The sequence below is a fragment of the Peromyscus eremicus genome, chromosome 6 (genome assembly GCF_949786415.1).
Source record: "Peromyscus eremicus chromosome 6, PerEre_H2_v1, whole genome shotgun sequence".
Taxonomy (NCBI): Eukaryota; Metazoa; Chordata; class Mammalia; order Rodentia; family Cricetidae; genus Peromyscus; species Peromyscus eremicus.
In genome coordinates, this window is record NC_081421.1 from 76,894,610 (window position 1) to 76,919,265 (window position 24,656).

At 50.3% G+C, this 24,656-nt stretch overlaps 1 protein-coding gene across 1 annotated transcript in view; it reads left to right on the forward strand.

Moving 5' to 3' along the window:
* Syt6 (synaptotagmin 6) overlaps positions 1 to 24,656 on the forward strand; it is a 57,579-nt gene that overhangs the window by 6,362 nt on the left and 26,561 nt on the right. Inside the window, exons 2-3 of the mRNA XM_059265991.1 lie at positions 4,565 to 4,913; positions 6,484 to 7,042. Coding sequence (XP_059121974.1) covers positions 4,565 to 4,913; positions 6,484 to 7,042 — 908 coding nt within the window. The remainder of the gene's footprint in view (positions 1 to 4,564; positions 4,914 to 6,483; positions 7,043 to 24,656) is intronic.

The window sequence follows — 24,656 nt, forward strand, 5'->3', positions numbered from 1 at the left end:
AAAGCCACGTGGATGACATGCACTTTTCAGTCATCTACACTGGTTGCGCCCCCCCCCCCACACCTCCCGAGATACCTGCCACATTTCTGTGTACCTTGTGAAGTCCAGGTCCCCAGCTAGGATTAAAGCCACATGCCTTTGTTCCAGACAATGTCCTTGGGATTATGTCTCCAAAGCACAAATAGATCTACCCATCTTTTTCTCTCCCAGAGGTGGCTAGATGGTCTGAAAGCAGGTGCCATAGCTTGGATTGGTAGCGTCTACCCAAAGGCCCATGTGTTGCAAGCTTGTTTCCCGAAGTCAGCCTGTTGGGAGGGGTAGAACCTTCCAGCAATGAGGCCTACTGTTGTAGCAGGCCCCCAGTCCCTTCCCCCTTCTCTTCCTCTCTCTTGCTTCTTGGTCTTGGTGGAAGAGGTTTTGTTTCACCACACCTGTCCACTATGATGGGCCACGGTGGGCCAAACAATGGGACTGACAGATCATAGACTACAGCCTCCAGAACAGTGAGCCAAAACAAACCTTTGCTCTTCAGAAGTTGTTATCTCAGGCATTTGTTAGAATGACAGAGAGCTGACTCACACACTGGGGATGAAGGTTGGCTGAGTTCAAGACCACCCGTGTTATTTTAAGTCCTCTACAATTACCACCTCCTCTTGTCTTCCTCCTCCTCCTTCTTCTCTCTCTCTCCCTCTCTCTCTCTCTCTCTCTCTCTCTCTCTCTCTCTCTCTCTCTCTCTCTCTCTAGTCAGATTTTTTCCTTTGGGCTGCTAGTTCACAAATAACAACACAGAGACATTATTAATTATGAAAGTTTAGCCTTAGCTCAGGCTTGTTTTTAACTAGCTCTCATAACTTAAATCAACCCATTTCTATTAATCTACGTTCTGTCACGTACCACTCATCCTATTTCCTCTGTGTCTCCTCGAGTCTCTCTCATGGGGCTAGATACTTCCTCCTATTTCCTTTCCCTGCCAGGAAGTCCAACCTATATCTCCTGCCTAGCTATTGGCCATTCAGCTTTTTATTACCCCAATCATAGCAGTGATTTTTTTGTTTGTTTGTGTTTTTGTTTTTTAAGACAAGGTTTCCCTGTGTAGTTCTGGCTGTTCTAGAACTCACTCTGCAGACCAGGCTGGCCTTGAACTCACAGAGATCCGCCTGCCTCTGCCTCCCAAGTGCTGGGATTAAAGGCGTGCGCCACCACTGCCCGGCCTGCTCTTGCTTTCTTACTTACCACCTTATGCCTCCCGTATGGATGAACTCTTTCAGTGTCCAGAACCTAGTTCTCCTTGCATTGTCTGCCTGTGAGATGTCAATGCCCAGGCTCTTCTAGTCCTGGGAGAAGATTCTCCAGGCATGGGGTGGCCCTCCTGTTCTTTCATAACCAGTTTTGAGTGCTAGGGACTGATTCCCAATCATCCGTACCCTCTGTCTTCTCTAAGCATAGAGCCAAGGGAGCAGCAGCTGGAGGTCACATGGAGAAGCAACTACAATAACAACTACACAAAGCTGGGAGGGGGAAGAATCCCCTGGTCCCTCCCCCACCTTCTTTCATTTATGAATTCAGTTTTTTGTTTTTTGTTTTTTTTTTTTTTTGTAAAGCTGAACATTTAAATGCACTCTGTGCTCTCTGGATTCCCCCCTCACCTCCTCCCTTCTCATTAAAATTCTAATTATTACCAGAGCAAGTAAAATGTATGATCAAAGGAAAGCACGGCCCTAGAAATACCTTTTGTTTTCAAGTGGCTCACTGCAGAAAATGGGCCCAGAATAACCATAACAAAGAGCGCACATGGGAAGGGTCCAGAGATGTCCAGACACTTAGAATAAGGATATACATATCTACAGTAGCTTTCCAGATGCACCCAGACGGGTAAGGGCTTGGAAAGACAGCCTCCAAGCCATTTAGATCATAAACGTACAACAGGAAAAAATCTGAGTAAGTGCTTCCAACATATGTGTACCTGTCTCCAAGTTATATACATACTCTACCAAAGTGCTATTGCTGAGTCCTATGCACGAGGCTGGAGACTAGACCCACCTCACTGACTGTGTGACCTGGGCAATCTGTTAATTCTCTGGATGTTACTGGATGCAAAGAGAGATCAATAATTTCACCTGTTTTCATTAGAGAGGACCACATGATTGGATATATAAAAACCATTTTAATATTGGACATAATGATGTTGAATAAATTGACTAAATCCAATAATAAAATACTTATTACTATCAACCCATATATGACTTTTTGACTACTTATATGACATAATAAATATTACAATATCTTGGAAATTTTCTCTCTTGGGATACATGCATGCCTCATTGGAGACCTGGTAGCCTCTAGAGCAATAGTTCTCAACCTTCCTAATGCCATGACCCTTTAATACAGTTCCTCACATTGTGGTGACCCCAATCATACAATTATTTTTATTGCTACTTCATAACTGCAATTTTGCTACTGTTATGAATCGTAGTGTAAATATCTGTGTTTTCTGATAGTCTTAGGCGACCCTGAGAAAGGGTCATTTGACCCTAAAGGGGTCAGGATTCACTGGTTGAGAATCGCTGTTCTAGAGGACAGGCTAGTGCTAGTTCCTAGCCAGAGAAGGGCTCTGGAGTCCCTGTGCTGGCCTGAGTGGGGCAGAGGAGGTGGGGAGAGCCTTGCAGACAATCTTCTCTTCACCTCTTTTCATGGAGGCACCTGGCTGCTGGGGCAGGGACTAGACAGGAAGCTGGAAGGCTCCTCAAGAGCATGGCTAAAGTTCTTACTTCCTCAGAATGTAGGGTAGTTTTCTTTTAGGACTGGATACAGTAAAAGTACCTGGAGGGACCTAGGCATTTTGCCAAGCCTAGCTCAGAATCTGGCAATCTGGCATAGCTAAACTTAAATAGGAAAGATTTGTAACTCATTCATGTATGCCTGCTCATAAGCCGGTTCATGAATGAAAACACACTATACCTGGAACCAGTAGGAGTCTAGAGTTTAATCTGAGACAAACATATCATAGAAATGGAAAGAATAAGATAGTGGACACTGGGCCTGGCCCAAGTGTCCTATGTCTGACTAACCTGTGGCCTCTTGTAAGCCACTCCTCTGGGCCACTGCTGCCATCTTTAAATAGACGGCCTCGCCTTGGTACTTGTTGACTAATTGCACACGGTAAGATTAGTAAGGCAGTTAGCAGCCGGTCCAGAGGCTCCAACCTCCAGGTCTGCAGGGACCAGTCAAGTGAAAGACAGCAGAGGGTTGAGCTGATGGGACTCATCCGTGTAGAGGAAGTCACCCATCTGCCCACGGCCAGTTAGCAAGTCATTGGCCATCTTCCAGAAAAATGTCAAACATCTGGAGTAGTGACAGTTATGGAATTTCATAGCTTCTCACACAGTATTAGCCAAACCAGACTCCTAGGCTGGCTCATCCACAAGTGATCACGTGACAGCCCTGCCAGGCATACCTCTGGCTCAGAGCCTTCTGACTTCTGCCTCAGGCTCAAAGATTCATCTTCACATCTGGGGAGAGGAAGTGGGGTAGGAGCCTGCATACCAACTCTGCACATGAGGAGGCATTCTGCACAGCTGTCTTGAGATGATGGACACCCCTGGGTCTGGACAGGAGCAGGTTAAGGCTTTCAGTGCCTGCTTCCAACCCAGGCACACCGATCACAAATACTCGGTTTACAATAAAACTTCCAAAGAACCACAGAATGGAAGAAGACAGTGACGGGAGTCATTTGTACTTTGTAATTAGCCTTGACCTATATAGACCCTAGTAATCAGGTTCCAACTTACTACAAGTACCTGGTTAGCCTACAACAGGAAGAAAACTCTAGGGAAACAGAGGCTAACACACCTGCCCTTAGGGAAATGGGGCTGGACTCCTCTCCCTGGGAGAGAGCTGGGTGTTTATTGAATTCCTGCTTTGTTTCCGGATCAAACAAGACTAGAACCTGGACAAAGAAGGGAGCGTGAGTTAGCCAGCATCTGCCCCTACCTCACAGACTGTGTGTGGGTTGTGTGCAAAAATCACCGTAGGGGGCTGGAGAGAAAGTCCAATGAAAGGTGACTTGCATAACAAGGGCAAGGCTCTGGGTTTCATCCCCAGGACCCAAATAAAAAGAGTGAAAAAGAAAAACAAGACACTTAGAAGTCTGGCCGCAGTAACTGCTCTGATAGAAATTCAAACAGTGTACAAATATGAACGCTTCAGGAATTTGCACATTTGCTTAGATTCCCATTTAAATCACTGTCCCCTCCCTGGGCACAAGCCAGGAGCAGTAGGGCACGCAGCCAGTGCTCCCCAAGCTGGTAAAAGGTGGAGGCAGGGTGATGCTGAAGCAGTCAGACTCTGGTGAACACCAGGTTGCAGAGAGTTGACAAAACGGGCCATCAGTGGTCAACCCCCAAACCAACGCCTCTTCCCGTGACTTGGCAGCTTGGCTCATGACCGTTCTTCTCTCTTCTTCCGTCTTTGTCCCTTCTGTGTGTGCCTTCTTCCAACGCCTCACCTGCTTATCCCCACCTCTGTCTGTCTCTGTCCTTCCCTGCCTGCCTCACGCCGAGGGCAGGCACCTCTGTCAGCCTCCTCGCCGTGGTAGTTATTGTGTGTGGCGTGGCCCTGGTGGCAGTTTTTCTCTTTCTCTTTTGGAAGCTGTGCTGGATGCCCAGGAGGAGCAAGGAGGCTTCCAGCCCCTCTTCTGCTAACCCTGCTTCAGAGACCCTCCCAAGTCCCAGCTCCAGACGCAACATGGCGGATAAGCTGAAGGACCCCAGTGCTCTGGGCTTCCTGGAGGCGGCTGTGAAGATCAGCCACACTTCCCCAGATATCCCAGCCGAGGTGCAGATGTCAGTCAAAGAGCACATCATGCGTCACACGAGGCTGCAGCGACAGACCACAGAACCAGCATCATCCACCAGGTGAAGGGTGCACCTCTCCCCTTCTAACCCCCACGCGCCCATGCTTTCTGATAGAGTGCATCAGAGAGATTCCAGCCTCTGAGAACCAGGGTCCAAAAGTAATAGCATGTGTCTTTGGAGGACCAGATCAGATGGTGTGATCCACGGTGGCAATCAAGAGGGGAGGTGGCGTCAGGATAGGTGTGACGGAAGGGGAACCTTCATGGTGAGATGCTGTGCATGTGGTAAGCACATGGCTGCGAATGTGAGAACACAGAAGACCAGACTAGAAGCTAGGGTGAGAGTTTTGAGGCAAGGAAAAACTTCAGACAGGGGGAAGAGTCCATGCAAAGGCCCGGAGACGTAAAAGTTCACGGTGCATTAAGGGCTAAGTCAATGAAACCTCGCAGCTACAGTCTGTCATATGTTGGAGGTAAAGCAAGAGAGTCCAGGCTTTTTAAGACCCAGGATTTCTTTAAAACCCGTTTGAGTTCCCCACATGGCAGCAGTTGCATAACCTGGCATCATCTAGTTCAAAAGCCTACCAGCAACAAACCTGAGGGCCGCCTGCTTACTCTAACTCCAGAAACACCTCTAAAAAAAGATGTGGATAGGCGCTGTGTTTACTCAAAATCTGAGAATTTTGTAAATTCCTGGATCTCTGCAATGTTCCTCCAGGCTCAGAGACACCGATCTAAGGGAAAGAGATATGGTCTTCAGAAGACAGGCATGAAGATGCTAAGGTCTCACAGGCCGAGTCTGCCATACGGCCTTGGGCATAAAGCTCATTTTAAGCCTCACTTTTCTAAACTGTAAACTAGGGTAAATGACTCTGCTAAGGTTGTTGTGAGGAACCAATGAAAGAATCCATGTGATATCGCTGAGAGCTAACCCATGTTGCTAATCACGCACTTGGCCCCCTTCCAAGCACTTTGTGTGCGTCTATTTTACCCTCACACAATTCTATGCAGTTGTTACTTTTATTATCTTTATTTTTATAGTGCAGAGAATTTACTAACCTGTCTAAAGTAGCAGGACCCAAATTAACCTATGTGGCCTATCTCTAAAGCCTGTTCCTTTAACTACTTGACTGTCTGCTGGATGCTAATTCCTAGTAAGTAGTCATGATGGTGGCAGCAGTGGTGATGGTGGTGGTGATGATGATGATAACGATGAAGATGTAGGCAGTAGGAAGGATAGTCCTCCTCTTACAGAGGTTCATGCTCTGATGGAGAAAGTAGTCATGCCTACCAGGAAAGAAACCTAGAAAGCAGATGTCAGAAGAGCAAGAACAATGATTAAAACAATGGCTAACATTTATTGAGCTTGCTGTACAGCGGGCACCATTCCAACTACTTTACATATATTAAGACACACAATGCTTCCAACCACTCAGTGCGCAAAGTGTATGAATAGGAAAAGCGGGGTCAATGAGAGGGAAGGAAGGGGCCCCACCAGGGGGAGGATGAGGCACCAGGGGTGGGTCTGTCTTTATCCCACTCCTTCCCAAGCCCTGACACACATTTGTGTGTGTGTGTGTGTGTGTGTGTGTGTGTGTGTGTGTGTATGTGTGCCTCCTGTCCTCTACCAGACACACGTCCTTCAAACGCCACCTGCCACGGCAGATGCACGTCTCCAGTGTAGACTACGGTAACGAGCTCCCGCCAGCGGCCGAGCAGCCCACCAGCATTGGCCGCATCAAGCCTGAGCTCTACAAGCAGAAGTCAGTGGATGGGGATGATGCCAAGTGTGAGGCCGCCAAGAGCTGTGGGAAGATCAACTTCAGCCTCCGCTATGACTACGAGAGCGAGACCCTGATTGTGCGCATCCTGAAGGCCTTTGACCTCCCTGCCAAGGACTTTTGTGGAAGCTCTGACCCTTACGTCAAGATCTACCTCCTGCCCGACCGCAAGTGCAAGATGCAGACCCGGGTGCACCGCAAGACCCTGAACCCTACCTTTGACGAGAACTTCCACTTCCCCGTGCCCTATGAGGAGCTGGCTGACCGCAAGCTGCATCTCAGTGTCTTTGACTTTGACCGCTTCTCCCGCCATGACATGATCGGGGAGGTCATCCTGGACAATCTCTTTGAGGCCTCTGACCTGTCCCGGGAGACCTCCATTTGGAAGGACATCCAGTACGCCACTAGTGTGAGTACAGCCCTGTTCCCTTGGCTGCCTGGGCATTGGCAGTTCTGAGTTGGGTGGGAGACAATGTCCCCAGGTCTCTGTCCCGCTAAAGAGACATAGGAAACTATGGGGACTTCCTAGTGGCCCAGTTCATTCGGGGGAAGCCCTTGAACTCTGCCTAGATGGGGTAAGGAAGGAAGAGAATTTGTGTCTTTTGATTTTGGTTGTGTGGTGTGGGTGTTTCTCTCCATTTGCTAAGCCTTAAGTTTGTTATCTATAAAATCATGTTATGTAGTCTTTTAGATTGAAGGTAAGTCCATACTGAACTAGTCAGTAGGGTCTAGTAATTATTGATTTGTTTTAGAAGCTTGGAATCAGTGATCAAACTAGGCTGTGCCAATCAGTATGAACCAGGTCATGCATGCTGAAGTGACAAACAATCCTGGGAATTTGTGGCTTAAGACAACTCAAGTTTATTTCTTATTTGTGTTATATGTGCTTCACAGCTTGCCTGTGGGTTCTACTGGGCCTTGTCACCAAGGGAGCCAAGCCAACAGAGCCCTATGTCAAAGTATGCTCCCACAGTTAGACGTCAGGATGAAGAGGCTATGGCAAAGCGGGCTGTATGCCTTAATGCTTCTAGGCAAAAGTGACTTGCGTCACTTCCACTCATGTTTCATTAGCCAAAACAAGACACGTAGCGATTCTCGATGTCAAGGAGGCAAGGGCAAAGCAACCCTACTATGTCAAGGAGGAAGGCTGCTGCTTAGGAACAGCACACAGCACAGTCCCTCATCTTAGGCATGGTCCTCTCACTAGTCTGGGAGATGCAGGAAGCTAGCCTAAGAGAATGGCTGAGTTCACACACAAGGCCTGACTCCTGGCCTGTCCACAATCACCTGAAAGTGGCCAGGGAAGATTTCAAAGAGTCAAGGTTTAATTTCATTCATTCATTCATTCATTCATTCATTCATTCATTTTTAGATTCAGAAACCCAATTGTAAATCTAAATGTGTATATGCATGTGTCTGTTTGAAGGAAGGTTTGTGCATGTTCAGGCAATGCCTACAGAGCCTTGAAGAGGGGCATCAGATCCCATGGAGGTGGAGTTAAAAGTAGTTGTGAGCCGCCCAGTGTGGGTGCTAGGAACCAGTCTCAGGTCCTCTGCAAGAGCAGTGCACACTCATCCACTGAGCTACTGCCCCCTCAAGCTGGGTTTTTCAGAGAAGTGGAGGATGCGCTGGGTACAGGACCTAGTGAGGCCTACCCAAAGCCTCTGTTAACACTGACAGCATGAGATGATGGCGTTGTTTAAGGCATCCTGCAGATGGAGCTAGGCTGTACCCCTCTGCACCCAGCTGTGTGGATGAAAGTCTGCAGAGGCATTTAACCAAACTCTAATTGACTTTAGTGCAAGCTGCTGAAGTGTCTCCCTGGATGTTTCTTGAATTGTACCTTAGCAGAGGTGACTATATATACATACACACACACACACACACACACACACACACACACACACACACACAAACCCTACCTTTGAACAGTCCATATTTAACATCATTATGTGGAATCTGGCGTGAGCTGGCAGCCTGGCTAGCAGACAAACTGTGTCTGGGGTGGGGGACAGCAAAACAGTAGCAGCACCCTGAGGGGGCCCAGGAGCTCTGCAGCAGAAATCACTCTGAAGTTTACATCTGGTGCATCTCTTCCCTGTGTTCTCATAGAGCGGGGCTTCATTATGGTGGCTACAGCGGCTCAATTCTCACAGTGAGGCTGTGGCCCAGGGAGGGGAGCGCTCCTGGGCAGGGGCTCTGGTCCACTCTGTCCCCCTAGGAGCCTCCTCTGTCCCTGAACAGAGTTCAACCTTCCTGTCTTGGATGAAGAGCCAGCCTTGTCATGGAACAGGCTGTCTATGTGCAAGCACATCCCTCACCTGTATGTAACTTTCCACTTCCTGGAATGTAGCTCTCCCCACCCTGGTTCCATTGTCACCTCCCCTGCTCGGGTTCAGAAGAAGGCAGGTCCTCCCTAGTCAGTGTGAGTAGAGGCTTCCTCCGTCTCCTTATCCTAAGAGGACTATGAGGGGCCCGCGTGAGTGTGGGGCTGGGGTAAAAGGAAACCTTTGTGACTCACAGGAACTTAAAATCTAACCAAAGAGACAGGTGGTTTATACTCAGCAGCTGCAGGCCAGAAAATACTGTTTACTGATCACAATCTCCAAAGCCATGGGAGAGAAAGACCGTGGGGAAGATCTCCAAATGAGAGGGCTTGAACTCGATGGGGAAGGATGGACACAAATAACCCACCAGGCCCCAAACAGTGGGGCATTCTAGATGAGGAGTAGAGGGAGGCCAGCCCAGGCATTTCCAGGTCTGCAGAGCTGGGTACCAGACCTGGACTTGCCTGCAGTCTCTCTGAGCTGGGCTCCCTCTTCAGGTGAGGAGCATGGGGACCCCGCAAGCCCAACGACTCACCAGTCAGCATGGGCCTGGAGAACTGGCTCAAACCGCACAGACAAGAACTCAAGGAAGGGGAGGAGGGCTTCTACAGACAGGCTGGTGGTTCTTACCTCTGTGGTGATGTTGGCTGTGAAATTTAATTATTTGGGGACCAGGGAGACCCAAGTCACAGTCACAGGGAATGACCGAGCACTCAGAGTGTATGAAATCCAGTAGCCCGTGCAGGGGTGGTGGTGGGGAGGGGCAGATGAGTGTCGCCAACAGCCAGGTCTCGTTTCTCCCTTGTGCTTGATTTTGTCCTCAGAGCTGTACTTCAGACCTGAGCTTGGAATAACAGTTTTCCTGCTCCAGGCCGGTTGGTCCCTCAATACGCCCGACAGTCCTGCCTGGGTTTGCAGGGCTCTGTCTTACTTTTGTGATAAAATACTGACCAAAAGCACCTCGGGAGAGAAGGGTTTATTTCAGCGTACAGCTTACAGTCCATGGTCAAGGGAAGCCAAGGCGGGAACCTGGAGACAGGAACTGAAGCAGAGGCCATGGAGGAATGCTGTTTCCTGGCTTGCTTTTCATGGTTTGTTCAATTTGTACAGCCCTGGGCCACTTGCCCAGTGGTGGTACCACCCACAGTGGGCTGGACCCTTCCACCTCCGCCAGTAGTCAAGAAAATGCCCCACAGATACACCTACAGGCCAGTCCGGTGGAGACACTTCCTTAATTGAGGTTTCCTCAATCTTCCAGCATTTAGTTTGTGTCAGGTTGACAAGAACTAACCATCACAGACTGGTACATAGATCTGTCGCCCACCTCTCTGCCAGGCCAGTCCACTTTCCAACACCTCCATGTGATCTTCTGGTGCCATAGCAGCCGCCCCTTACATATATTTCTGTGTCCCCAAGGTACATCTCCTATTGTATTCTGTGTTGGAAAGTCTGAATCCTCCCAATGGAGGATTCAGGAACAGCTGTGTCTACAGTTGACTTTCTACTGGTGTTGAATTAGGTTAACCTGGGAAGGTTTCCTGGAGAAGGTCCAGTCATCTTTTTGCAGTAGGCACAACCAAACTTGGGAAGGGACGTTCTGTGTGCTCACTCAGAGTTCAAGGACACAGCTTGTTCTGGTGAGGGCAAGAGACTAACTAGCCAGACAGTCTAGACTGGAACAGAAAGCTAGTGACTCACAGCTTGAGTGGGAAGAGAGGTACCATGAGTGGAGGATTAGAAGGATGCTCTGTGACCATGCTCTGGTATGGATGCTATCCCAGCCCATCCTCAAGCGCATCGGGTGGGAATCACATTCAGCCCTAGCAGGAGGAACCAGGCTGGTCCACTGGCCCAGTGCTCAAGTTGGTTTGAAGTAGCAAAGCCTATTATTGAGTGTCTACAGAGCTTGAGGCTAGTGAGAGGGAGGTTAACATCTGGATAGTCTAGCTATGTTTATTGCAAACTCAAGTCCCAGGGGCCCCTGGCCTCCAGCTGTGTACAGCACTGGCCTGTGGGAGGGTGAGAAGCAGGCAGACGGGATATTCTGGGGCAGTTAGGCCCTCAGGTCTTCCAGTGATTTCCAAGCCTAGCCTTGGGAAAGAAAGCAAGTGTGTTCATGGCATCCGTTCCAGCCAGGGACACGGCTCTCACTCCTATGGACACAAGAAAGCCCCTGCCAGTCTCCCAGGCGATCTTAGGGGGTTGCCTCTGTCTCTCCAATCGGAGGTCCCATTGACTAAATTCATTCAAGTCTTCCCTCCCCCCTCTCCTAGCCGTCTCATTATTTCTATATAAAGCTGTGGATTTATCATTGTAATAGACCCACTGTCACTGGGTTTGCTAGCATCCCTGTAGTCTCGTAGTTATTGTTACAGCGGCCTCAGAGCCCAGTGCATGCCACTGTCTCTGTCAGTCACTGTCCCTGCTGTAACTGGAGCCATAAATATGTTGTGTTTGGTGGTGCCGACTGACTCGGACATCTCCCTGCTTTCCTGGGTCTCTACCAGATGTGTGTGTGTGTGTGTGTGTGTGTGTGTGTGTGTGTGTGTGAGAGAGAGAGAGAGAGAGAGAGAGAGAGAGAGAGAGAGAGAGAGAGAGAGAATGTGTGTGTTTGGATTGTTTGGGGGGCTGATGATAATTCCGGGGAGCCTGCACTCGGTGTGCGGGGTGGAAAGGATGCCTTCGGCAGTGGAAGAGTCTCCAGCACAGTAAGGAGTAGGGCCGTGCAGAAGAGCTTCCTCCCTCCTGGTGTCAGACAAACTTGTGTTCCATTCTATCTAGCTTCTGCACTTACATGCTCTGAGCCCTTGAGCATATTTAGACCGTGACTCAGTTTCACCATCAACAGACTTGGGGGCAATTTGTCTTTTCTGTTCTGTAATGGTAGTGTAATTCCTGAGCTACCTAGGGCAGCACTGGCCTAGAGCTACCTGCTTTCATGGAAATAGAGCTGTGTACACCTGTATGATCTCCACAGAAGAAGCCTAGAACCTGGGGTAATCGTACACTGGCACGTGCCAGATGTTCCTCCTCCTCCTATAATTTTCCCTATCAGTCCTCTTTCGGAGCCTCTGGAGAATAGCCTCAGGTCCTCCCCACAGCACCAGACTTTTCTTCCTCCTTCTCCCTAGAGGCACAGGATTCCACAGCTGTCCCTCAGCTCCCTCCCACTTACCTCCTTGAAGATCCCCCACTCCTGGGGAAAAGGAGTTTATACTCCCTGAGCTCCTGAGATGCCAGGAGCATGTTCTTTCTCACGCTGATCCTCGCCGTAACCCAATGATTGTCCTCTACATGTGAATACAGAAATGAAGGTTCAATGTTAAGTGACCCAGCTAAGTTCACCCAGAGACAAAATGGTAAACCGAGATTTGAATCTAGCTCTTCAGTGTGTCTAGATCATTCCTCGGGACAAACACTGGACCCTGAAATTGTGGGGCTCACCGAGATATTTGGCTGTTTTGTTTGGCTGTTTCCCTGTGGCCTGGTTAGATAGCTCCATTTGTCTTAACATCAGATTGTTTGAGGGGCAGTTTGTGTGCATTTGTGCTCTTTTTACCTTTTCTAGCATCCTTCCCACAGACACTGGCTTTGATAATCATTCCTCTCTCACTTAAACACTTACTGGGTGCTAACTGTATAACAGTCAGCGGCTTCCCTGAGTGCTTGTTGGCTACTATGGGAGAGATGGCAAAGAAAGAACCTCGCCTTAGAGTGCCCGGGTGCAAAGGAACAGGAGCGCATGCCTGGTGTGATCACACACGTGCGTACTCAGAATGCGCACTTGGCCAGAGACTAATTTAGAGTGCTTGACCACACAGCTATGCAAGCTGTGTCCTCCTGCAGACCGTCGAAAGAGGGCGAACAGTCAACCGAGAATGGTCTAGAAAACTTCCTAGGAAAGGAAGTTCGGGGTCACTCTGATGGCCGTGAAGATGTTGGTAGGAAGATGGATATAGAGTCTAGAGTTCTGGAGTAAGGCCACAGTTGAAGAAATAACTGGGAGACAGCATGTACAAGGAACTAAAGTCTTGAGGCTGCTTGAGATCCCAGTACGGATAGGTCTAGATAGAGAAGAGGACCCAACGGATAGGTCTAGATAGAGAAGAGGACCCAACGGTGGGCCCTGGGGCAGTGATGTAGGAACCATGAAGAGACACCAGGCAAGAGCCTAGGAAGCTAGCAACGGTGCCATGGGAGCAAGGCTGGAAAGGCACAGTGACTTGGGAAACAAGGAAGTCCTTCCAGAAGAGGAGGGAGGCTCCCCTGCGTCAGCTGCTGTGACTAATGGAGAGGAAGGTTGACTGAGACTTGACCATGATGCCCAGCATCAAAGAGGTCACCACAAGCCAGGACATGGGCTATCTTGGTGGACCCTTATTGGGGAAGGCCATTCGTGGGAGACAGGACAGGGCATGCTATTGTAGGAGAGCTTCCTAAAGGGGATGGCCTTGGACGTGGGATTTAAAGGCCCAGGAGGGTTGGTTTTGCAGTGTGCCCACAAGGCCATCTCACGTATGAGAAAAGCATGGGTGTAGGCATGTCTAGGAGTGAGCCTCCCCGAGTCTTTTAGCATCCCTCAGGCCAAGGAAATCCATTCTTCAGGACTCTGACGCAGGGCCTTGGCGTCCCTAGGATTCTGCCTTAAACCCCCAAGTGTCTGCTGAATTCTTGCATGGAGGACTAAAGCAGAGAGGGAGAGCTTGCCAGAGGAACCCTTTGGGGCAAATCATGGGCACACTGAAGTTCCAGAAGGTACAAAGGGAACAGAGTGGTCCTGCGTGAGCCATGGAGACAGCTCCCTGGGGCAAATCCCACACTCAGAACATCCTGAATAATTCACAAGGCTGGTCAGCCCTACCCTGCCCTGCCTTTTGAGCAGCCCCAATGAGCCCCATCTGCAACCTCCCTGACAGTTACCTGAGTCAGAAACCACAGGGCCACCAGGGGCTGCAGGACTCCCTTGTTTACTTGTGGCCCAGTGGGAGCTGCTGGCTGGCTGATTGCCTTGGCTGGATGCTCGTTTACCCCACTCCCCCCTCTGCCTTAGCCCCATTATCCTCATTAGACGCTGCATGCACTGCTCTCCCTCAGCCCCCTCTCAGGGCACCCTCTCTCTCGGGCCAGTGGGAGGAGATGTCTTTCCATCCGGGCCAGGCAGACCTTCCATATTGGGAGTATTATATACTTCAGAGTGTCCAGGCCTTGCCTTTTCTGAGACTGCCTGAGGGACCAAGATTCCTCAAGCAAAGGACTAGTGACAGTCTACCAAAGGTTGAGAGAGAGAGAGAGAGAGAGAGAGAGAGAGAGAGAGAGAGAGAGAGAGAGAGAGAGAGAGAGAGGTGTTGACAAGGACTGCAACCCATATTCAGCCTTCACTAGGATCCTGATGTGAGTACAGGAGGTGAGCCCCATGCCCCACGTCTATGAGCTTTTCCTTCTGTAGAGGTAACGGGTTTATACCAACTATTCTACACCCTTCACCTGGGCCACTTGGGACCAGCAACCTTTCTCAGGTACCCGGGGTTCGAGGTTTCCTATGTGGTGCTGTAAAACAAAGCTAATTGATCCAGACAGGGCTGTGACCTGGCCTTAAGTGTAGTTAGTTGCTCAATAACCGCTCTACTGGCCGTGAGTGTTCTTATTTCTAAACTTGTCCTTCTGCAGTAGGCCCTCTCTTGTAGCTTTAGAGGAAATAGCCTCACGACTGCTCGAGGCTCAGCACAGCAGGCACAGTTCCACTCTTCCTGTGACGAGTCCCTTAGCATGCAGAAGCCCTGCTGCCCGCCGGAGCTTGCCCACTGCAGAGCCCAGCTCCCACTGGCGACCACAGCACAGCTCAGATTTACCTCCCCCTGCGCTTGCATCTTGCTACAGCACAGGGCTGACAGGGTAAGCCCATGCTGCCCTGTAGCCAGCCCTGTGTGCCCCTCATCACTATGCTGTGCCTCTCAATGGTATAAATAGCTAATCTTTGCCTTACACAAGAATGAATGGGAAATCGTTAAGCAACTGGCTCCAGAGGCAATCCCAAACTCTGCTCCTCCAACTCGGGCACTCTGTCTCCATCACCCTTTGTCTGCTTCTTCTGGCACCCAATAACAACAGTATAACCGGCAGTGACATTTTCCCCTGGAGGGATATTGTGAGGCCCTCTGGACACTGTCACAACTTTGAACTCCAGGATTTATGTGTGGGGAAAGGACTGTCTTGTGTCCCCTAGATCCGCAGCAATTCAGAGAGACCAGGGCCTTGAGGCGAAAGAGTGCTGACCAGAATAGCAACAGACTTGAAGCACTGGGACCATTTGGAGACAGACTTCTTGTTTTCTCGTGGACCACAGTGTTCTGACTCCGTGTTCTCATTCTTGGTCTTGGAAAATGTCAAGGCTGGAACAGTTTTCAAAGATGATCCAGCCCAACTTGTGCCTGCCACAGACAAGTCAGTTAGGACCGTGAGAGTCATACAACCTGCCCAGGTGACTCCATAAGCTAGTGGACAGGAGACACGTCCTTCCTACCACCGGCCCTGACTCTAGCTTCTCAGAGGGAATTCTCAGGCCCTGCTTGTTTTCCATAGCACCCCACTTTTGTCCCGAGGCCCCCATCCTCTCACTGTCTATACAGTGAGCTGTCAAAGGGCACAGAACAAGGCAATATCAGCAGGTGAAACAAGATAGAAAGAGAAGCCATTCATCAATGTACCTTGATGCTGAGCCAACCAACCCCCGACTCAAAACATCCCCTTGGGCATAATAAATATTCATACCTTGAAGGAGAAGATGGCACAGGAGCTGCAGAGTCTAGGTCAGGCTGGGCCAGTGGCTAGCATATTTTTAAAGTGTTTGAGTGTCAACAACAATATAGAAAAACATGCTATCTACAGCAGCCAGCCCCCACTCAAACGCCATGCCCCCGAACACCATGCCCATCTGACTCTCATATATTTTCCTCTCATGTCTGAGTTGACATCTACTTAATTCTTCATGAATATTTCATCTCTTCCTTTCGAGACAGAGGAAGGTCTTAAGGGTCTCTCCAGGGCCACACCAACACTCAGGAATGAGAGATTTCCATGGAGTCCACTTGACCTTGGGATGAGGGCCAGTTGCTGGGGCTGGAGGACCAGGCATATTGTTAAGGCCTTCAGCCTTTTCTGGTCAACACAGACTAGCTTTTCCCTCAGTTTTCATGGCCTGAGAGATACTAGCTTACCTCGGAGGACTTCCATGTCTGTCATTTTAAAATTCTGTTCCACTGATGTTCTGAACTTGACATAGCCTGGACACCACCCGTAGGTGACTTTGGGAGTGGTTTCTAAGAGCTATTGTATATTATCAACCAAAACATGTGGGTGGTGGGTGTGGAGTGAGCTTGGGGAAATCGAGGGGACAAAGTCAGAAGACCAGCAAGTGTGGAATCGTGATTGCTGGTTTAATGATAACCACTGGTGCGCCTCAGCCTTCTGAGTGTGAGATGCTAAATGCCAGAGATGAAGCGTACTCCTCGACACCTCAGAACAGGCTCCAGTGTTATCCCCCAGTTTCCATGTACGGTGACTTGGGCAGCCCACTCCGTTACAGGGTGAGTGGTAGGAGTCATCCTGGGTGAGTTGACCTTCCTTTGACCTGCCTCTCTGGAGCTGGCTGGGAGAGGGCTTTGCCAAGATACTTGCCTCTCCTGGGATGGCAGCCTATATGTTGTCCATAGTCCCCTCTGGCTCCCATTGTCTGACTCCTCTGAGATGTCATTTTCTCTGTCTCCGAAGAATCTTCCTTCATTGACCCAGTCAGTGTATATCAGCCCAGCTCCACACACCCATGCCACATGAGGTGAGTGGCAGCATCACCTGGTGGGGGGGGGAATGCAGTGATGGGAACAGTGACCCAGTCAGTGTACACCAGCCCAGCTCCACACACCCATGCCACACGAGGTGAGTGGCAGCATCACCTGAAGGTTGCAGTGATAGGGACAGTGACCCAGTCAGTGTACACCAGCCCAGCTCCACACACCCATGCCACACGAGGTGAGTGGCAGCATCACCTGGAGGGTGCAGTGATAGGGACAGTGTTTCCTCTACCAAAGCCTAGCATGCAGTGCCTGCCTGCCCTGCCTCTTGTCCAGGATCTTCAAAGAGCGACCATTCCCACCACCCTGTCCTCCCCCAACTTCCCCAGATCCAAGCCTCCAGATCAAATACATAAACACACAAGACCCCTCTTTAAAGTACCCAGGGTAACTGAGCTTTCTCTAGCTCTTCCCAGGCTCATTTCCAGCCTTGCCTTCCCATATCCAACCAAAACCCAGGGGCATGCAATGAGGTGGCTACCTACTGCCTTCTGCCTGCTCTCCCCACCCTCCCCAGGAGACCTCTATGCTTTCACATGACGTTTCTTTTCTCTTGTTGCCTATGCGTTGTCGCAGCTTGCACGTTGTTGCCTGCACGTGGGGGAGGGGCCCCTGTTGGGAAGATGTGTTCAGTGTGCCTGTGACTGGAGCTGAAGTAACCACTCCCCATCTCAGCTTATCCAGTGCTACTGGAGGCTAGCACAGAGTCCCTAGTCCTTCTTACCCCCTACTGAGGCCTGATGGGTTAAGGAGAGACCTAATGAGGTCTTTCCTGGGAAGCAGACGGGCTATAAGGAGATTGCAGATGAATATGGAGAAAAGAGAGGGTACCAATGCCCAGAAATAGGCAGAGAGCTGCCAGGAGAAACCAGGGAGGGGCCTCTGAAGGGTCTCACCTTTGCCTGGCACCCATGGCCTGGGGCCTCTCAGGCCTTGTCAGTTGATGGCCTGTGCTTACTTTCTTTCGGTCACCCTAGCACTCAGAGCTCCTTTTTAGGTCACCAGGTAACTCCAGGGCAATGGACAAAAAAAGCCCAAGAAGTGCTGGGGTCTACACCCGGGCAGTCGCAAAACAGAATATGTGTTGGTAGCCAGAACCAAAGAGAAACCAAAGGAGACTCTGGGGTTGGGCAAGGATCGCTGCTCCAGCCACTCCCACCCTGGCAGGCCTCTCTGAGCCCTCTCTGTACCTTGGAAGGCTCTGTTTCTTACTGGAATAATGGAGGCTACCTGCATGGAGAGAAGTTGTCTTTGCCCCATGCAGCGGACTGGCCAGGGGCCCCACCCTCCTGGCACCTTCGGCTGACTCATCTTAGTGACACATTGGGATCTGCCAACTTCAGAAGAAGAAAACAGCTCGGTGGTGTGTCATGCAATGTAAGGCACATTTCTCTTCTGGAGAAGTTGGGGACAGGGCTGGCTTTGTGACTCGAGGCACCCAGTTGGAAATGCTGCCCCCGCACCACCAGCAGCGGTCTCCAGCTGAGTCACTCCCAGAGGCCCTCTGAGGAGAGAGACACTGGAAAGAGCCCTGCCCTCCCTGGATCAACACATTCAGTCAGCTGCTGAGAGGTGGCCGGCAATCAGGAAGGTGTAGGGAAGGACACACCAGCCAGCATGGTGTCCAGAGGCCACAGCGGATGTGGAGCGCTCTGCAGCTAGCAAGTTGAGGTGGGACAGGCTGTGTGGGCATCCTGCAGGTGTCGGGTTAGGACTCTGGTGGCTTTTAGGGGGAGAAATTATGAAGATTAAACTTTCTTTGGGTTTCTGGTGCTTTGGGGTAGGTTTGAGCGAGACCAGGGAAAGGCAGGCTGTGGATACTTTCCTAATTCAGTCCTGCTGACAAGGCTATTCTCTCTCTCTCTCTCTCTCTCTCTCTCTCTCTCTCTCTCTCTCTCTCTCTCTCTCTCTCTCTCTCTCTCTCTCTCTTTCTCCCTCCCTCCCTCCCCTATCCAAGGCTGGGCAGACACCCAGCTCTCTTCAGGGAATGAGTGTACCCTAAGGAAAAACACTCCAACCTGATTTGGAAGATTTTTTTTTTTAAATCAAAGAAACTCTGGCTGAACTCTGCTGCCGTTTGCATGAAATAGAAAAGGAGAATTGAGTGTGGGTGCACACACACACACACACACACACACACACACACACACACACCCCTCTCACATCTGTACCACACTGGGGAAGCAATGGAAGGGCCTCACTCTAGACCGTCTCACCCTCTCCTCCCAGGGGACCCCAGCCACCCCAGAGAGGGGTACTTTGGTCCTTGTAATGAAGTACATTTGGAAGAAGAGAATTTCTTGTGTGCTGGGAAGTGGGCATCTTATTAATAGCCAGGAGTGTGGTTATAAGCCTCACACTGCATCCACAAGCGCTGTCGGAGGAGGGTAAAGATTACCCTCCCCATCTTGGCTCTGAGATGCTGATAAGGGAGGTTAAAGTCAGCCAGGCCATAGTCTGGATTCGAGAGGTCTGGGAAGGATTCTGGTGTGAGGGTAGACTAAGTGTCAGCCCCCAAGAACCTTTGGCGAGCGTGGTGGGCTCTAGCTGCCCTTGCTTATGTGGACTCCAAAAAAATAACATCACCTATTCCCTTAGTAGTCAGATGAGCAAAAACAACCACTGCTACAGGCCGGACATCAGGGCAGAAGGAAACCTGGGTGAAGGAGTGGGGCTTCCCAGGTTACGGTCACGGTTCTTGCTCCTGAGTCTAACGACAATACCTTAGATGTTTATAAAGAACTTCCCAAATGCATTACCTCACTTCACCATCTCAATACAGTAAGAAATCCATTTTATTGATGAGAAGAACTGGGGGAATTCCCTGGAGCCGCACAGCTTTAAATCGATGGAGCAGAGAAGCAAAATTGAGATCAGTTTCTCATTTATTTATTTATTCATTCATAAAGTCTTACTCAATGGCCTGGATCTCACTATATAACTCAGATTGGCATGAAGCTTTGCAGTGATCCTCCTGCCTCAGCCCCACAGTGCTATGATTGTGGATACAGGCCACCACACCTGGCTGCATTGCTTTAGATGCTCTAGTAGATGTATATCGTCCTTTGGCTCAAGGTGAATGGTTATAGACTTACTCTAGACACTTTGGAAAGAATGACAAAAAGAAGGAAAGGAAAGAAGGAAAGAGACAGGGAAAGAAGTGGGGAGGAAGAAGAAGGTAGACAATATTTTCACAAAATCCCCTGTTGCCAAACAGTCGTGTGAACGCAAGAGTTAGGAAGATGCTCCAGAATGCTCTGGAAAGAGGTCCAGACCTGTGAGGTTGATGCACCGGCTAGGTGAGGCCTAGAGGATTCTAGAATTAAGTAATTCTCAAAAAAACGCTAGGAAGTGGGGTTGGCTAGAATGTTGTCTCTACAGTTAAGGGCATTTACTGCTCTTCCAGAGAACCGGAGTTTTGGTTCCCATGTCAAGCAGCCCACAGCTGTCTGTAACTCCAGCTCCAGGGAGTCTGACACCCTCTCCTGGGCTCCATGGGCACCTGCTACACATGGTCTATACACACATGCATCCACGTACAGTCAAAACCGCTGGAGGGAAGGGTGGGCAGCAGAAAGGAGGTGGGCAGGCGTGCAGGCTCAGAAGTGGGGCAGTGAGGCCAGGCTGTTGGTGCCATGGGCCATGGCTACTACTCCTCTGTAATGGGAATCTTGAGGTGTTAGGCCTCGGGTCTCCTTTTACCAGGTGTTAGGGCTGAAGCCTTCCCAAATTCTATCTGGAGGGCCTCCTACAACCTGACCAGGAACTGTCTCCAGCCAGTTAGCTTCTTGGTGGGTGGAGCTTCCATCCCGGGGGATGGGTAGTTTGAGTCTGCCTTTGAGCTTCTTTGCAACTGTGGGTATCTTCTCAGCAACACAGTCCTGGGATCCAAGCAGCCAGCCAGCACTGTCCCCCTTCCCAAGCTGCGATGCAGACACTCCAGGAACAGGGACCACACCTTGCTATCAGAAGCAACAAGCTAATAGGACATCCTTATGTTTCTAGCACACTGTTGAATTTACAACACCCTTTTACCTGACTGTTTCGTTCAATCCTTAGGGAATTTTGTACAAGGCATTATCCCAGCTCTGCAGATAGAGACAGGTGAGCGGAGAGAGAGGCTGGGTTGTCCGAGCTTTCAGGGCAGTAAGAACTTCCGTTCATTTTGTTGTCACGGTGTAGCTGGCGCCCAAGACAATCGCAAGATTAAAAATGTGCTTAACACCTCGGACAGCAGTAGCGAAGGGGTGAGCGAAAGAATGTCAGATGGCATCCTGCAGGGCCCCAGACAACAGGCATGCCCTGCCTCCAAACACTGCTGAGCTGGAGGCTTCACTTTTGACTTGGAGCATCTGGCAGCAAATTCGGAGAGGAAAACATAGGCACAGAATTCAGCGTCCATTAAGTAAAATAAACCAGATGCTGGAAAGAGAGTCCTAGAGCGGGAGGCAATTGGAAGAACAACACATCAGCATGGGGTGAGTTCAGAGCTCAGTTTTTGAATTCTAAACTTTATTCATCTCGTTAAGACTCAGTTTCTTCATCTGTAAAGTGGGAGTAATAATAGCCCCAAACTCAAATGAGCAGAGTTTCAGTCCAGCTAGAGGGTCACACAGTGAAACTCTCAATAAACCAACCAAACCAAACAAAAGCGTTTCATGTGCTAGGCATGCGGTAGCACACATCTGTAATCCAAGCGACGTGGCGGGTAAGGCAAAAGGATCATGGCAAGGCCAAGGCTAGATCAAGGCTAACCTAATCTACACAGTAGTTCTACACTAGCCAGGACTGCACAGAGACCCAGGTCAAAAAAACAAAACAAAAAGACAAAAAAAAACCATTTATTTGTCACAACAAAGTTATGAGCTGGGTTTGCAAAAGGGTTTTAAATTTACTATCATTATTAATTACTATTATTATGTATGTATGTACAGTGTGTGTGTGTGTGTGTGTGTGTGTGTACCTACATGTGTCATGTACATGTGTGGAGGCCAGAGGGACAACTTTGTAGGGGTTGGTTCTACAGTTCTGAAAGCTTTACATGTGTCTGGAGATTAGGTCGTCAGGCTTGTGGCAAAGGCTGTACCCGCTTAGCCATCTCGTCAGCCCAAATGAACCGGGTTTTGAAAGCTGGTGTAGACCAAGCTGGCCTTGATCTTGATCCCCCATCGTCAGCCTTCTCAGCGCAGGGATTAAAGGGTCCCTTGACACCATGCACCCCACAAATGAGTTTATCGTAAAGAGAAATTTAAAAAAAAAAAATGAGTCCGTGGAGTTGGTCGAGAGTCCAGAAGCAACGGACCTTGGATGATGCATGTAATGAATGTGGTCCTTGGTGAAAACCTCACAGAGAACTGGGCGGTTTGGCGTAAGGGTTAAAGAAAAGGAGCTTGGGTCAGGGCTGCCTGGACTGGACTGCACCCCCTTAAGACAAGTTGAGCAGGCGAGTTGATTTAGCATCTGTTCGCTTCTGTGGAAGATGTGGTAAGAGGAGTCTCTGTAAAGCCGTGTTGGGTGTTGCAGGAGAAAACCCACACCAGGTTCTTTACAGCCTGCACAGAGCAAGCTTCAAGGAAACACTGGCTATGAGCAATGTTTTCCCTCACTTATCGGTTATCTCCCTCCTATGTCGGAGACAGATAGACCCTGGAATCCAGGCCACTCAACTTCCCTCTGCCACCCATCAGGCTTATTTCTATGAATGGCCCCTGAAGCCCTGAACCCTGGCCTTGTATTGACAACGTGAGATGGGACTAGAAAATAAGCAAAGAGGTTTCAGCATGGGAACTCCATCTAGCATCAGATCAGCTGGACTGTCTGGCCCTTCAAAGCCTTCTTCTGATGTGTAAACTGGGAAGGAATCTCTAATCTCCAGGAACCCGGCACCCCAACACCGGCTACCACAGACGAGTCTTTACTCCAAATCTACAAACCGTAGAAGAACCAGGCTCGCCACACAGTCTTTAGAGAGGGTCAGTGAGACCGATCAAGTCGTCACCCTCCTCTCAGGGACAAAATTAGGCTGCAATAGAGCCAAATCTGGGGCATGCAGACGGCGGTGGCCACAGATTTATAGGACCCACCCCAGTCCTGGGAACACAGGACCCTGTCGCTGGGCTTTCGGGTCTGCTTGGAACCAATTGATTCCACCCCTGTTTGGGCCCTTGCCTCCCAGAGGAAGTCGCCTCAGCTGACACTGACAGGAGATGACTGGGTGGGGTGTGAGAGGAGAGGCAGGTGTGGGTGGGGGAGGCAGGAAGAGGTGAGAGAGGAAATGCTGGTGGCTGTGTGGGAGGCCAGGAAATGCAGGGCCTGACTTAGGAGAGGAGCTGTAGAGAAAACCAGGATGAGAACCCCAGGAATAGCCAGCCTGAGGGCCAGGGCTGTGGCCTGCGGAATGGTCGGCCTTGATGCCTCGGGATGGGGCTCTTCCTGAGCCAGTAGCCAGGTATGCCATGCTCCTTCAGGGCAGAGGAGCTTCCTCTGAGAGACAGAAGGGAAGATCTGAAATCTGCTGAGGAACTCAGGCACCCCCAGCTGTAGCTCTGAGGCCTCCCCCTGCCTTAGCTCTCAGGTGTCTCCACCTGTAACTCTGGCTGAGCCTTGAAACGTCTCCGTGGATGCTCCCCACCCTTTTCCTCCTAGCCTGAGCCTCAGTCCCTCACCACTCTGCCACTGCACTCTGCCTGGAAAGGAGGAAATAACCATTAGTGTCGCCTGCTCACCAGTGGGTGCCATTAGCCGGCTCTGGCAGAACACGCGGCCTATAATTTTTGGAGGCGTTACAATAATGGAGCTAATTTGGTATTTCATCATGTCCTCCGGGCAGGCTCACAGAAAGGGGGAAGGGCGGCCTGGGGCCTGCCTGCTTCGGAACAAGCTCTCTCAGTCAAGAAGAGCCTTGTCCTTCCTCTGGTGTGCTCAGGATCCTGAGGCCTTTTTCTCTGAGGTCTTTGTCTTCCTCTGCTGCGACGACAGCCTTACCTTCTGATGATGGGCTGTCAGAGAACCGCTCAGAGGCTTCGGGAGCCACCCCTAGCCAGCGGCACCACAGCAAGTCAAAGCAGTGGGGGGCTAAATCTTGACAGGATGTCTGAAGAGTCACATGCAACCTACCATGTAGAGGGCCTCAAAAGCGCCCATTCACTGGCCACAGAGTTCACCCCGCTCCATGGGAGGAAGGTCCAGTGTTGTTTCACAGCTGAGGACAGCAGTTCACGGAGGATAGTGACTTGTCACACACATCATTTTGCTCGGTAGCACTGAGCTGCAATTTAAACCCAGGCATCCCCACCGCCACCCCGCCACTCGTCCGTCTCTCAGTTTAACATTTCCCCTAAGTTCATCCGTTGCTGGGGCACCTGACCTGCAAGTCTCCTCTGGTCTGACGGGGGGTGAAGCCTGAAAAATAGCACCTCCGGGGCTCTAAAGCTGGCTATAGCCTTAGGAACCCAGGTCAAGAGATGGCCCCCTTCCCATCTTCCACCTAGGAACTACCCAAAGCCGTTGCTTCTTCCTCTTCCAAATGCAGACTCAGACTTTCATAGCACACCCCTGAGCCCTTAGCCCACAGGACAGGCAGATGGGACAGCCACCAGGAGTGACAGTCACCACCTGAGCCAACATGGCAGGAAGTCTACAAACTGCACACTTGCTCCAGAGGAGAGGGGCTTTGTCTGTGAGCAGCTGGTCAGGGCCCTCCCTGTGCCTCTCTCATAAGCTTCCGAAGCAGGGCCTGCGACCGACACCTGCCCAACGGAGAGCTACCTCAAGGATGACAATGCCACCCGCGGCCCATGGTCAGAGAGCTCCAGAGGAGTGACATTTAAGTTGTACCACTGGGGAGGCA